We start from the raw sequence: 16,505 nt of genomic DNA on the forward strand, positions 1-16,505 counted from the left end.
GGGGGGGGCCTCGGGCTTGCTGGAGGTGTGGGACACCCGATGTTGGATTTGCTCATATGACTTGGGACTGCCCGAGACAATGGGAGTTCTGGGAGATGGTCATCGCTGCACTGAATGGAGTTCTGGAACGCTCTCTCTCATGTAACACAGAGGTTTGTCTCCTTGCCCTATTCCCCAGGCCTAAGAAGAGTAAGGTTGGCAGTAAATGTATAGACCTCGCTTTGATCCTGGCGAAATGGAGTATATATCCCTGAAGTGGATGTCCAAAGCGGCCCCCACAGGTGCTGCTTGGGAGGGGGATGTGGAGGAATAGTCCAGGGCAGAGGAGAGGGCACTGATGAGGGAGGATGCTCAAGGACTCCGGCGCCACCCCTTGGCGCAACTCTGGACAGAGATGCTCTGGGCCTGGGACACACGATGGGCTGCTGCAGTGAATGAACAGATAATGGACATACATGTGGCGGACATGGTTGTGGCATCATCTCCTTGAGTGGTCTGTTAAGGATGGAGAATGGAATGACTTGGTTGATGTAACAAACTCTTTCCCCCTCATTACACTCCTCTCATTGTTAATCCTCCAGTTAAGTAGCTCTCCGTCGTCTGACTCCCTCCCCCATGGCCACCAGGTGACATTGGGTTTTCATTTAATTTCTTGTTTCACTGAAATTGATTGCATGTTTTACTATATTGACATTACTAGACGTATATCTGCAGTCATGACTCCCAGAGGACCAGGATGTTATAGACAGCTGAGCCTGCAAATGTGGGCGGCTGTAGAATCCCGAAGTGTGACAGATGCAAACATTCCACTTCTAATACAGAGCGCACTGTCATGGGTTGAAGGGATAGTTAAAGGTTGTAAATACATTGATGATAAATCGTAACTGTATAATGCCTTCATGTGCTATTTGAGCATCAGAATGCCGATGCTCTATTCATGACGTAATGCTACCCTTGTGAACCTGTGCTTATTGTAAGGTCAAAAACTTGCTCCTGCTAAAACTTGCATTATTGACTTATCTTTCGTAAATGCCAATAAAAACAAGTTAAAAAAAAAAGTACCTGTGAAAATCCTTAGTTAATAAGCCCCAATGTGTCTCTTTTGCAGCCCACCCCATTTGGCACCAGGTGTCAGATATTTGGCTTGGGTTTACAACTGCCAGTGAGGTGAAGTTAAACAATTCTGGAATACCCCTCCACTTAGGGGTGTCTTTTACCGACTGCCCGTGATCCTGTACTGGTTCAGGCTTTGAGCAGGAGTGGTGACTCGGCCTATAGCTTTGGGCATGTGGGTTGCACGTGGTTAGTGACTCGGTCTTGACTGGTTGGTGACCGGGCACCTGTGAGGGTAGAATGTAGGATTCAGGTGTCACGGGTGAGCGAGAGTTCCTGCGGTAGAACATGCAGGGACCCAGAGTAGGTGAGATGGTCTTGTCACGTGTTTCACCATGACTGACAGACTGGAGGTATCCTCAGGTCAGTAAAATGAAACCTAATGCACTGGGTATGAAATGATGTAAAGAGCATCGGGAATACGAATTCTTCTGTAATATAAACTTGATCAAGCGGATCTCTAGGAGACAGGCTTCTTGGGTGGATTAGTCCTTGGCAGGCATGGACGGTGCCATTCATCTCATGGACTGCAGAGACCATGCTCCAGAAGGCTTGTTGTTCCTACTCATAAATGCTCTTTTAGCCTAAAAGTGTGGGGTGATCGGATGAGAAAACAATTCTGAGTGGGGCATGCTATGAATAAACAACACGCTGCCAAGGCTCCCTATAAATGTATTGTTATGAGTTTTTAAAAGCACTTTCATGTGACTTCCTGATTACTTAATGGAAAAATGCAGCACTTTTTTTCTTACCAGAATACATATGTGAAATTTAGATCTAAGCTTGGTAGTGTGTATTTGAAGAAGGTCTAAGGGATTTTTTTATTCAACTGATGCGTGGACATGCCCTTTCAAGAAATAGTATGTGTTATTCCTGGTGATACAGTATGTGAAAACCATTTCAATTTGAATTTTTAACAACACTACACCTTGAAAATCAACTACTCAATATTTTGTATTTATCTCTGCACAAATGCCCCCCATTAGTAACTGAAGTGACAAAGCCGCATTCCCTCGAATAGTTAAAAGAACACTTTTCGGTAGCAGTTCTTATATAATAATACTCACGGCGGAATCTTAGACACCTCAAGAAATGATGCAAAAAAGATGGCACGTGTTAAGATCCAAGCTGGCATCCATTTGCACCAGGCTAACCTACAATAAAGCCAGCATGGCAACTAAGAAAAACTACACTAGCAACATGCGGATATCTCAACTGAATAAATCTGCAAAATGTTGAAAGATAGACACAGTCAATCCCTTAATCCTAGGCATTGCACACAACCTCTCAAACTAAGTGCCAGAAGAGTCCTCAATTCTTCTTCAACAAACTCCCAACCATCAGGTAATTCACTGCTTCCTAGCAGAATAATGTTATCTGTAAGGTGATGTCCCGACTACCAGACTGGGCTTTCTTCTATTTCCCAGCACATGAGTATCCTGTCACTAAGTAGTGCAACAGAAAACTACTTCTCAATGTTAGTAAAATTAGAGGTTTGTGTAGCCAAGAACCACATGCAGATTTAAGCACACATGCTTAATCAATCCCTATGCAGCCATGATCTCTTCCCCCTTCCATTTATTCCTACATTAATAAAGAATTCACAGGTGTAATACTTCTGAGTAGGGTTTGCGAAAATGAGAGCCCAGAAGTAGAAATAATGTAGTGACTATTACGTTTATCCTACTCCTACAGCACGTCTCTTTCTCATTCCCAACCTGTGTGTTCATAGAGTGTGACAAAAGAGAGAAGAACAAGCAGCACTGGCATCTACTGAAATTGATTTATTAAGATAGCTAGGACACCTTCTGCATCGTCTTTTGATGCACAAATCTCACACTTTGTGTGCATTGAGATGATCTCACTGGAGTCAGACTTTGCACCTGATGAAACTCATAGCAGATCAGGGCTATGGTACCCAGATAGGGAGATGGACTCATCCAAAAGAGGGACAGAGTGTCAGGGGTCAAGAACGACACAATCATCAAAGGACTACTGACTCCTTGGAGTCTAACTCACTGGTCATCAGAGACACGGTCCAGCTAGAAGATGTCCGGCACTAAGGATAAGACGGTCTTGCAACCCAATGCTTTTGAAATGTTGATTAATAACAAAAGATGCATTTGGCCTGAGAATATGTTCCCTGGATGGATTGCTTTATTACTGGAAGCCGATGAGCCTCCTGTGTGCGGATTCCAAGCTACTAAACGTACATTTTGCCACTTCCTCCTCAGACTGCAAATTTTTTTTTAAAGATAGTGGGGGTTATTTAGGAAGGTATTTTGTTGGTGGGGCCATAAAGACCATAAGCATTGCATCTGTTTAGTTGCTATTGTAAAAGCCAGCAGGCGCTGTGGAAATTGCATAGCGCTGCATGAGCCAACCAGGACAAAAAAATTAGCTAAGTGAGAACAGCAAGGCCCTAGACCTCAGATGCACTGACTAGAGAAGAGAACTTTTATCTTAGTATTAACTGAAACAAATCAGTATTACTCATCTTATGATACCTTTCTGCTGTTTCCAGCACTGCTGGTCACTGTATTCTCTTATGGAGGATCAACATTGCCTGTGTTGAAGTAAGCAGAGTTCTGTTTCAAGTCCTTTCTCTCAGGAAGACCACTTTTTACTAATAGAGGGCAGATCCACACAATTCTGCAGTCTTGGCGATCAGCATTTTCTTCTTTTTTAAAAAAAAATCTTTTAATTGAACAATCATACAAAATAAACACCAGTAACGCTATACTTGCCGCATATCAGGTATAAAGACAAAGAAATAGACAGCCGCAGCCCTCGACAGGGACCAACTGGACAAACAACGTATTTGAGCAAACCGTGACACAGAAGCTTCACGGAACAGTAGTTTCACATAAATTACAGCAGTCCACCCCGGCATCCACGGCAGCAGTCAGGTGTTCACATAGGCCCACCCTGTACTCATTCCAACCGCTCCATATTTTGTTCCTCTTATTCGGGCAGCCCCTACCCACGTACACCACTCCCTCCGCCAGCATGCACCAGTCAATTACTTTCTTCCAATCCTTCAAGCATGAACGCACCACAGCACTCCACATGCAGGCTATATTTCGCTTGGCCACTATTAGTACCAGGGTGACCCAAAGCCGTTCCGTATGGGTAAGGTCCGATTCTTCCCACACATTGAAGTAGGCACCATTTGACAGACTATGTCAGAGCACCTTCCACCACCTCGCCGAGGAAGTCGAGCACCACCCACCAATAGTCCTGAAGCACGGGGCAACTCCATACCATATGGAAAAAGAAACCCTCCCGGCCACAGTCACCAGGGTACCCAGCATGGTCCAATTTGCCCATTTTAACCAGGGTGGTGCATGCATAGTAGCACCGATGCAGTAGTTTCAACTGAACCAGTCGGAATCTAGAACGTATGGCCACCTCTCTAGGAGAGGCTAAGGCCTCTTGCCATTCGTCACCTTCCAATTCTCTCAGATCATTCACCCAATCCACACAAAGCTTAATAAAGGGATCAGGGGCATTATTAATCAATCTGCGATAGGTAAATGAGATGGCTTGTCGTGTCATATATTCATCCTATAATTTATCCTCAAGCGGGGAGGACTATGGAAGGTCCATCCCTCTAGGGATCGCTCTCCGCAGTGCACTTCTAACTGGCAAATATCGGAAGGTTTCAGTTGGAGCCAACTGGTATTCTTTCTGAAGTTCAGGAAAGGAAGGTACGTACCCACCCGTCCACAAATCTCCAACCTTTGATATCCCTATCAAATTCAATTTGTCAAACCCACCACGTGTGGCCAGGGTACCTACCTGAAATGTGTGCCTTGTGTAATTTTCTCCACCCTAAACTATGATGTGCGGTGCGCCAGACGGTTATTGTGGCAGCAGTGGGGCTAAGTACGGGTGCAGTTCTTGGGCCTCCATAAAAGGCTCTAAAATAGCCACCTGGCCTCATGTTATCCTTGTCCGTTTTAAATGCTGGCTCTTCCCCATGGTAGATGAACCCAATGATTTACAGGCATTAGTTGTGCCGCCCAGTAGTACTTTTGGATGACCGGAAGGCTATACCTCCTTCAAACCAGCTCCAAGTCAGATTTTGGAGGGCAATACGTGGGGGCCCCATCCCTCAGGAGACTGTATCTCAGAGTCAATGATCCGGAAGCAGGACACGGGTACCGGGTAGGGTGAGTTATGGAGCACATAGATAAAGCGGGACAGGCCCATTATTTTAAAGAGGGCCGCCCTCCCCAACAGAGAGTGTGGCAAGGCCCTCCAATGTTGGACATCTACTCTCAGTGGCGATTATCATTTTCGACCACAATAGATAAGATCTGTGTAACCCGCCACTGCAATGCCCTCATGGAAGCCAGCACAAACTTCCAGTAACATGTCAATGATATTCAACTCATCATGTAACTGCTTGGAAGCGGTCACATGAATTCCAGTGGATAACCTAATGTTGTGGAAAGGTCTATACAAGAAAACTGTATCAGACTAAACACTGTAAAAATTAAATTCTTACTCCTCAGGCAAAGCACAGTCTCCATGGTTACTCACCAGAATATGCGTCCTTTATATTTAAGGCCACTCAAATGTCTTAGTTATCTCAACAGAACGTTGTCAATAGATGACCAGTTTAATTGAACCACCAGTCAAACAACAGTTCTCCATAGCACTATATATAAATTCAACCTTTTCTGTCACAGCAATTCCTGGCAAAAACTGCCATTGTTGAACAATTCAAACAGGTCTTTCGCAATCTCCTGCATAGAAGAGCTGCGAATGAACTAATAACTCAACTGCGGAAGATGCAGGTTTGAGCGGCCACCTTCAGGCCCTTGTCAAGGTGCAGAGTTTTCATACCACAGGCAGATTTGTTTTTCAAACTTCACACCCCAATCCAAAGATGATTTGTGGCCAAGTGCCATCCTATCCTTTCATCCAAATTGCAAAATATATTCTAGGCATCTATCTTCACCATTCCAACAGAAACACACTTAGGGCCTATTTATGAGTATGGCAATCCGATGACTGTCAGACTCATTGTGGTGTGGCAGTGGCGGTCCAACCACCGCTGCACAGGCGGTCTGACCGCCCTATTACAAGTTGGGCTGAGGACCCTAATTGGACTGCTGGCTCCGCCAGGTAACAGCTGCTCCCTGGTGGTGGCGCAGCGGTCAGGGCCATTGTAAGATGCAGGTGGAGACGCTGCAGCACTGCCATGCATATTACAAGTTTCAGGACCACCAGCGTTTTCATAGAACAGTTGGCGGGGCTGAAATGGAGGGGGCCCTAGAGTGCCCCCTGTGCCCCGTCAGCCTAAGGATGCATGCAGGGGGGCACTACATGTGCTCCCCTGTGCATGCGCCCCTGTTCCTGCATGGCATGGACTTTACAGTCCATGCCGTGCAGGAACCTGTATGGCGTTCTCATTGCAGTGCCTTTTTCAAAGGCACCGCCACCTTTGAAAGAGGCACCACTGCTGGAACCGCCATGCCGTCCGCCCGCCAGACCACAAAATGACTTGTAATCTGGTGAGCAGGCACAGCAACTCTTGGCGGTGCTGGGGCATAGCGGTGGGAGGCTGCCTGCCCCGCACCAACAAAAGTCGTAATCGATCCCTTATTGTTTTTAGGATTAACAGGAAGACAGCTGGTGAGACTCCATCACACATGTGGGACCCAAGAAATGGAGATCTTTATCACACTACCTCAAAAACATCAGCAACCTCAAATCTTCAAAACAATCATTGAAACCTGGCCTCAGCACCTTGATGAATAGCTATACCTATGCCCTCACCTCAGTCTGCCTTCTTATCTTGGTTCATGGATTCCTAATGGTTTAAAAACTTTATAAAAACACAGATAATTAAATTTAGTTAATAAAAAATAACAGATAGAGTAAAAATAAGTTTCTCCGCTATTGGCCAACAGCAGGCAGTAGTAAAATACCACCTTCCAATAGGAATCAATTTGATGTAACATAGTAACCATTAGTGGGTAGAAAGTAACAAATGCATTAAAGCAGTGACCACCCGCCACAACAATAAAACCCCACTTAAATGAGAAGTTTTATGAACCTATAGAATTGCGTACTTTTTTAACTAGTAACTATAGGAAAGCAGACAAAGAATACATCTTCTTTCAAGACTTAGGGCCTGATTTAGAGTTTGGAGATGGGATACCCCGTCTCAAGCATGAAGTACATCCTATTAGCCATAGGACAAGTGCCATAGCATATAATGTACTTGTAATACGTCGGACGGGATATCGGTCACCTTTTTGACAGACCGTGCTATCAGCCAAGCTCTCAGGCCCTTAATTCTCACTTCATAACTGAACTAATATTGGAACACATGTATCCCCAATAAATAATGACCAATGGATATGCTGTCTTGCTCACAGAAAACAACATAAGAGGACTTAAAATGTCTAGCTGTGCCCAAAACGTTAGTATGAAGAAACTAATTTCCAACAGTGAACATGTGAAAATAACAGAGGAAAGTAATACTAAGGCAATGACAGCCAGCTTCTCACATTACCTGTGCCTTTGTGGGATACAAGGTCCACCTTCCCATAGGTGCCTTTACCAAGCTCCCGGATCAGGTCATAGTGCTTGTAGATGTCGGCGCCAGACAGGGTGCGGATAGCCAGAGACTGCATGTCCTCGGTGATGAGGGGCACTCCACAACAGGCCAGCTTCCGGGTTGGCTCCTGCTCCATGGAGCCCACGTTCATCTTGGCACTGTAAAGAGAAGGTGGCAGAGAGTGACGCTGGATGAGTAACGACTTGTACTGCAGACTTACAGCAGCCTAACAGACTTCTAATTCTAACAGTGAATCATTCAGACACATACACAGTCACCAAATGAGCCAGCAAAAAAATGACAGCAATCAATTATCCAAGTGAAAACACCCACAACGCTCAGAAATAAGAATAGCAAGCATATGCTGGAGAACCAATTGTTCATTGCGGGTGTTGACTCATTGTCTCTAAGTGAATGTAGTCTGTAGAACCTTCAAAAATAAAACTACAATCTGCGGAATTTGATGTTCATGCATGCTGAGGAAATTTCCCTCTTATATCAGTGTAAATCATGGTACACAATTCAGTATCATGGCTTGCTATAAAAACTGTTGCTTATGTGAATATTTATAGTATAGTGATGCAGAAGCAAAACATTCTAATCAGAAAGTGAATCAAAACTATCCCCCCCCCCCCTTCCTTGCGAACACACCTAGGAACCAAATCAAGATCTTGAAATGCTTCAATCCTGACCCAACATTGAAAGGAAAAGAGTGTCCAGCTCCTGCCAAGAAACTTCTAATACCTCAAATTGTGACCAAAGACTGGACTCATGGCAAAAATAAATGAGTGGCCTAACTTTACTTGCCCAGACCTTCTCAGGGAATGACCACAGCCTATTGATAGCTTATAAGATCCCCAGAGACTACTGTAAATTATCTTTAGCTATATTTCTTTGATGAGCAGACAATCAGCTTTTGGTATACCACAGGGCTCACAAATTTCCCCATCTATAGTCACACACTCAGAGGGATTCTACATTACATTCCAAACAGCACGGTTAATTTCTCAATTTTGCAATCCTATGCCCAAGTACTGAGTACATGTGTAACAGACCTTCCCTCTAAGCAAAACATATTTGCAACATAAAATAAAATTTGACTTCTTTGGTATCTTATACACATCTCCTAAACTACACATTTGTCCATTCTCCAGTTTCACCACATTGTTTCCTCTCCACTACTTTACAATGTTTGATTTAGAATCCTCTTTTTTCACAATATTACTTTTCTGCACGATTATCCAGTTACGATCATCTACCTCAATAGTCATCCCATTTTTCTTAATATACCTCTCTATATACAATCTTTGCTTCCCTTGCACTTGTTCTGTAGCTCTTCTGTCCACCCACATAGGTCCACTGTTAACAAACCATGGAGTCATAAACTTAGAATTTGCAACCCTCTCTCTTAGGACACAAAAACATACATTTCAGTGTTGAAATGTGACTTATTTCGATATTCCCACAATAAATCTTTGAAATTATTCTTGCATGACATCACATTTGCTACTGACAACTGTATACTTGTAATGACAAATCTAATTACCCTTTCAACTAGATGCCTATAGTCTGTGTTGGGCACTCCTATTTCCTCTTTTTCCATAAAATCACATATTTGCCTTGAGGTGAATTGCAACACATTGTCTGCCAAAATCACTTCAAGAGAGCCCTCATCTTTAAAATCTTAAGTAATAAGCCCATTTACTACTTCCATTGTCACACTACTTGGGTTTTCAGGGTAATCCATTAGAATGATAACTAGGCAAAAGTATTGTATATTTATTTTGTTTACCCAAAGAACGCACCAATCCCCTGAATTCTAAACCCAATGTATCCCCTGGTTTCATCATTATTTCTACCAGAGACAAAGGGAGCTTTCTGAGGACAAACTCACTATTTTCATATCATTAACAAGACTTAAATGTAGCCTGTTTGCGCATCCAGGTCCAACCACCCAAATCATTATCCTAATCTCCTTTTAGGCATACTGCGATTCGGATATTCTTCATCAGCTAAAGAAATGACACTATCTTTTAAACTCATAATCAGTATGATATGATCTCTTCTGCGTCCTTTACAAATGTTAAATCAGATCATATATCACTCTTTAAAACTTCTCCCTCTCGAGACAAATTCTCACGATCCACCTATCCATTCAAATATCCGCTGCTACACTTTCTTCATAGTCACATATTTTCCATGAAGTCCTTCCACTCTCTATTTAAACCAACTCTTTGACAACCATCTTCGTCAATCAGACTATAATCTCCACTTTCATCTTACCCTTCCTAATCACTAAAAACTTGATGGAGCTGTGAACCACATGTCCAACACTTTCACAAGCTGCATCGCAAAACTGTATTCCATACCTTGAAATCACTTTCTCTGAGGCACCTGGAATCTTGTAATGTTATGGTAAGCAGCGAGTAGTGCTATTTTTTCAGTAACGAAAACATTTAATTCATATGCTATCTGCCTAATGCAATTGCACCAATATTCCCCTGGCTACCCACTATTTCGATAAAGCTGCTCCTATCCCTACATCGCTGGCATCAGTAGTAGCAACGATATGACATTTTGAGCACACATTTCCATTTTAGGAGCATTACTTATACTCCATTTTAGATCCTTCAACACTTACTTCATCATCTCATTAATAATGCTGTCTTTTGTGCATTAGTTCCCTCCTGGCTCCTAACACATTGGCATACTTGTCCACACATCTTGAATTGTATTCTCCTAATCCAAAGAAGTATTTCAACAGGTACTTGATGGCTGGTCACAATAACTTTATTAAAGCCCTAATTACACTTTTCTTATCTCATACCATCACAAGTGAGTACATGTCTCAGAAAGACAACCTCATTTAATATCATTTGGCATTTCTCTGTCTTTACCATCTTTGCCCTTTCTTCCAACCATCTCATCACCTTTATTAATGAAGTCCTGTTCATATTCTGAATCCATTTGCAATAGCCCATAACCTTGGAAATACAATAATTGTTCATCCCTTTAAAACATTTCTTGCATTAACCATTAGAATACCAAAGTTACAGATTGTAATCCAAGGTACACCATGCAGTAGCGCTGTGCCCCACCAGAATAATAATCAAAGCCAAGATCTAAGGATTTCATGTAGGTTCACTCTATGGTATGCTGATGACAGATCTAGTAACCAGAGAACCTTGCCCTGACTCTTGAAACTCAACATCTCTGAGGTGTTGGGCAACAACTATCTATACAACTTTGTTGATTTGACTACATAACATACAACTATGGTGCAGTTCTAGAATAGCATTGTCAATAACTTCTAACATAAATATTGTGTCCTAACTATAATTCAAAATAAATATGGCCTCTTTAGATTTATTAATAACAAGTATACACTCAATGTGATGATATTTTTGTAAACAATATTTAGAACACAATATTACGAAATTATTTCTACATTCAATATAATAACATAAAATCAAGACATTTTTAAATATTGTTTATTAGCATTTAAAATCTGGCCAATACATTTCATGGTCTCATTAACATTTTAAAAAGGAGACACTGTTATTTTAAAACATTCCGTGTTTTTTCTTGACGTTTCCCAACAAGCTGTCTGTTTAGTGCATTAAACACCGCTGCTGAAACATATAACAACTTATTTGGGTAACATTGTAATTAAATACATATTATCATCATAACGGAGACATCTGATGTTTGTCTTGAGATGGGTATACATAATTAGTGTGTTAGTAGTTTATTCCCGATCTGTTAGATTTTGAAACTCTTGTGAAATCTGTGGATCAAATCACACAATAGCGCGACATCTTCGTAATCTTGAGTTGGGTCGCCCTGTGCTCTGTATGTTTATACTCCTTGTACGTCATTCAACATGCATAGGTCAGTCCTCATAATTACACTTACTTGGATCTGGTGACTTATATTATGTGTATTCACCCACACGTGCACTTTTAGTGGCTTGCTATTAGAGTTTCTTCCTGCTAGTAGCAGTATAGGCTCCGTACGCTCTTCTTATCACCCCCATTATATTCTGCAGGTTATTAATTACAGTGTTTTCAGTGTCTGCCCATTTCAGTAGACATGCCAACCACTGTTCAGATCTAACCATCTCGGACTATGCCCATTGCATAGCAATTGATCTTTCTGCTGGTAACAATACTAAACCTATACATTTACATCTCGCCTTTGCTTTCTTATTCCTATTCATGCGCTCCAGCAGGTAAATCTTTTATATACAATTAGGCTTGCTTTCTTGCCCCGTCAGTCCTGTAGTTGGTGATTACAATCCAATATTCTTTAATAACTGTGCAACTCCAGACAATACGTTTAAAAATCCACATCATTAAAACCACATCTCGGGCATATTCTAAGTGCGTCCTATGTTGATAAATCTTTGTCTTCCTGGAAATCCAGTCACAAAATTCCATTGAAGGTCTGAGCGTTCTTTATCTAGATGTATTTGCCATTTAGATCTATGATGCAGTAGGTCACTTTTTGACATTCCCGCCAGTGCGTGGTACAGAAAAGATATTCATTTTTTCCCTTTAACGAGCATGAGTGCTTGTTCCATAACTTCATGGGTCGGCGGTTCAGTCACAGCCGTCTGTTAAATGAATTGTGCTCACACTGTACAGCCATAAGCTAGGAACTGCCATACCTCAATATTGTATTTTGATCTTAAATCATCAAGTAATTTCAAGATACCATTTCCAAAGAAGCCTCCTGCTCTAAACATGCCAGATTTCAGTCACATTAGTCCCTATTGATTTGGCAGGGCTGCTTACTCGATAAGTGTACTGTGATGGTAATTTGGGTGGTAATGCTACTATTGTAAGTGTCCTTTTTAAACATCTACCCTAATATGATTTGGCAGTGCATACAAAACCATGTGGGTTTTCATCTTTTCTCGCCTTTATCGATATTGGGTTGAGCTCCCAATTTTTATTTGAGCAACTCAGTCTCAGAAGTGTTCTTTTCTGAGAACCACGTCAAGATAAGTTTACACATAAGAGCATCTTGCCCCATTATTTGAGGTCCAAGCCATGCAAAAGATTCAGTCCTCCAAATTACGTCCTCCTGAAATGATCTATCAATATATTTTTGCAATGGTGCATTCTTTGAGTTTGGTATGTATCTTGCCTTGTGGGCTACAGGATTGGCTCATTTTTAGGTCTCGCCTGACCCAGCGCATGCGCTGGTCTGGAGAGACTTATTGAGAGGGCTCCAAAAAGTGCTACCAGGCCAGCCTGGAGCTACAGTGCATATGCGCGGGCGCGGGCGCGTGCCGCGCTTTACCGCGATTACTTTCACTTTCGTGGCCGCACGGCCTCTTTGATGTTTGATCGTGAACGCGATCACTTTCACTTTCGCACCCGCACGGCCGCTTTGCATAGCCAATAGGTCTCGCTTTTGGGACCTTATAAGTATTTAGTTATGCAACTGTTGCATGGCTAAACACTTATAAGGTCCCAAAGGCGAGACCTATTTGCTATGCCAATGCTTGTTTTTTAAATATTATCTTATGTATAAAGCATTGAACAGTCCTAACTTACTGGTGAATACTTCAGGGTATTTCATAACAATCCAGTCAGTTGCTTCAACTTCCCAATTACTGTTAATTACTATGGCAGGGTCCCTTGCACTGAAATCCGAGATTATATGTAAATCTTTCTGGTGTCTCCAACCTAAAACCTTTGGATCACCATTCATGACATACTCTCTTTTATATACACTTCCTTCCTTATACTTTATGGAAGATCATGTTATTCCTAACAACTCATTTGCTTCCTGCTGTACCCCTCCACTTTCATATCTGGCAATACTAAATTACTTTCCTTTTAAATTTCCAATATACGATTCGCCACATATTAATATGTACAAGCTGCCTGATTCGGCTAACATTTCAATATTCCCTCTAATACTTAGCCACACTGGGCAGTTTACTCAATTTGTCTGTACTTTTCATGTTTTCAACTTTATTTGGAATTGGTCGTCGTTTATGTTGTTCATCATCATTAATCTCTAGAAACACTTCTTTTTACAGATCTTCCACTACCTTTACCATTTGTACGGTCCTTCGACATTTTTGCAAAGTGTGCCTTTTACGATAACACCACACAGCATTCCACGGTAAATGCCAAATGACACAATGCAATTTTAACTCCTACATATATATACCCAAGACCTGAGACATGGGTAACTCGGTATGTAACAAATGCCTTCCCTCTGCATATCAGAATAACCACTTCCTTAACCACCTTCAAGTGGTACCTCAAACAATGCCATGAAAGGAACCCCGAGGTACTCGAATATACATTGCAGGTGAACTTTCATATATGAGTGCATGACCCTATAGCCTCGTGGTGTTGGATTTGCCATCACCCACACCTTGAATTCTCCCAACTCCCTCACTAGGATCATATACAGCTGCAACCCAGACGCCATTTCTTTACTGCCTCTGGATTTCCTGGTAAACATCCTGTCCTTTGTTGTAGTACAGAATGGAGTATGCTTATCTTTCACATGTAATACTGTACAAACGGGTTTATTACTGCTACTGTAATCTCTGAAACTTGTATGTGAACTTTCAAATTGTATACTGCTGTGTAATATTTATATTTATCACTGCACTGTTCAAATGTGAAACTGCTATGTAAAGCACTCTGACACTTAGCTAACCCTTGTTGTTTCTACATCAAAACTAAATAAAATAACAAAATAAACCAATTTTTTTTAAAGTTTGGTGTAGAAAAAGGTAATCAAAAATTGTCTATTTTTGTGGAAGTTAGACATTTCGCTCATGGTTGGTTATTATTAGTGAACAAACAGCAATAGGTTCAAATCATATATTCCACATGGTAGAATAAAGTCGGTGAATTATTTTCAATAACACACAGATTTGTGTTCATTCACATGAAATACACATTTCCACCAATGGGATGCCTAGTTTTGCTTAGTACATTATTTGCTGGTACTGTTTTCGGTATTCATTACCCTACAGAAAAAACAAGAGTACAGAATGGATAACGTGTATAATAACTCAATAATGTCATCTTGCGGAACTGGCCACAATTGTAAACAACTTGGCCATATGCCTTGTGGTTTATTATCATGGGTAACAAAAAGTAAGCAACCAAAGGAAATGACTGCTAAGACTGCACAAGCTTTGAATGACGAAATCTTAATTAGCTCATTTGGATTCAACCGGAAGTCCAATTGATCATGTTAATACTACGACTTCTGGTTCACGATGCCAAATTGGTGTATGCTGCAAATCAATGTACCTTTGAAATTTGCATTTGCTGTGTGAGACTATGGTCAACCCATTAGACCTTTAATTTTTCCATTAGGATTCTGCTTTTTCCACTCTAAATCAAAATCAAATATTCTCAGTGCAAAATATTTCAAACATGTGCCCAGTCATGCTTATCGTATGACCAAGCAAAAATTACCCAAATTCATTACTTCTCACCTTTAAGACTAATTGGCTTTGTCATGCTAAGCAGCATGGCTAAATAAGAAAAAAAAGCATATCACGTTAGTGGTGGCATCATTTTGTATGTGTGCACACCATGCGAACATATTGTGTGGCCACTTTTTTTTCTTTCTATTTGCTGATTCGAGTGAGGTTGGGAAATAAAAATTAAAAATGTGCAAAAGCGTTCTATTAAAGCATGGATGTGGGAAGTAACATGGAAGGCACGGGTGGAGGGAAGCAACATGGAGGGCATGGTGGTGGAACAATAGTTGACGTGGGGAGAAGCAACGGAGACAAAGAAGAGGGGCGCGCAGGTGGGGTAAACACCAGAGAGGGCTAGGGTGTGGAGAAGAAACAGAGGGTGATATACCAACGTGGAGAGGGCAGTCAAGAAGTACACAGACAAGAAAGCAACAGGGTATGGCAAGACAGTTAAGTACAACATGGGGTTCGGGAGAGGCACACAGGTGACAATGACCACTGGAAACCACATGCACTTGAAAAACAAGCAGTGAAGGCATTGAAACCAGCGATTCAAAAGAGACGGTAAAGAAGTTATGCTCCAGGAGGGACATACACAAGGCTGACAGGCTGGGGCATAAATAAGGAGTAGGCAAATGAGAGTGGCAGGAAAGCCAACCAATAGTAAGCAGTGGGCAGGCTCTAAGTCATTGTATGTTCTTAGTAAGTCCACAATGTATTTCGCTGTAGGCTTGACCTAAAAGCATGTGTCTGCAACGACAATGCACCAATTGGAACTGACTGCAGGATAAGGGAAAAGAAAAAGCAATTGTAGGGATGCATTGTAGGAATAATAGGATGGTGAGTCGCAAACATTGATAAAGAAGATACAGGCAGACGAAGGGCAAGAAAATGCTGGGCCATGATGGGGGAAAATAGAAAATTGTATGAATTGGCACATCAAAAAAGTATGTAGAAGGCAGAAAGATTTAAAATGGTAACAGTATTCGAACTACAAGTAAAAATAGAAGCATAACTTTGTAAGAAGGGTGGGGGAATCCACCTAAAGTCAGCCTGCTGCAGGTGGGTCATGACTTAACTACCAGCACAATACAACAGAGACAGAGAGCTTTTCAAGGAAAAACCACTGGCGTACTCTATAATCAGCATGAATTACATCCCGCCCGCTGAGTACTGCCCTGCCAACCACAAGCCCTACAGCAGATTCCACAAATGCCTAATACTGGCATGCCACAAGAGGATAATGACGGTATACTGGAGCATTTCAACTGTACTTAGAAGTCACCTTACTTTCACCTTCACAGGGAAGGCAGAGAATAGAAAAAAGAATACATTTGTAAGATA

The 16,505-nt window shown here is 41.8% G+C and overlaps 1 protein-coding gene across 3 annotated transcripts in view; it reads right to left on the reverse strand.

Moving 5' to 3' along the window:
- SBK1 (SH3 domain binding kinase 1) overlaps positions 1-16,505 on the reverse strand; it is a 547,139-nt gene that overhangs the window by 36,200 nt on the left and 494,434 nt on the right. For all 3 annotated transcript variants that reach the window (XM_085628379.1, XM_085628380.1, XM_085628381.1), the window contains one exon: positions 7,646-7,848. In XM_085628379.1, coding sequence (XP_085484505.1) covers positions 7,646-7,848 — 203 coding nt within the window. The remainder of the gene's footprint in view (positions 1-7,645; positions 7,849-16,505) is intronic.

Source organism: Triturus cristatus, chromosome 10, assembly GCF_964204655.1.
Source record: "Triturus cristatus chromosome 10, aTriCri1.1, whole genome shotgun sequence".
NCBI lineage: Eukaryota > Metazoa > Chordata > Amphibia > Caudata > Salamandridae > Triturus > Triturus cristatus.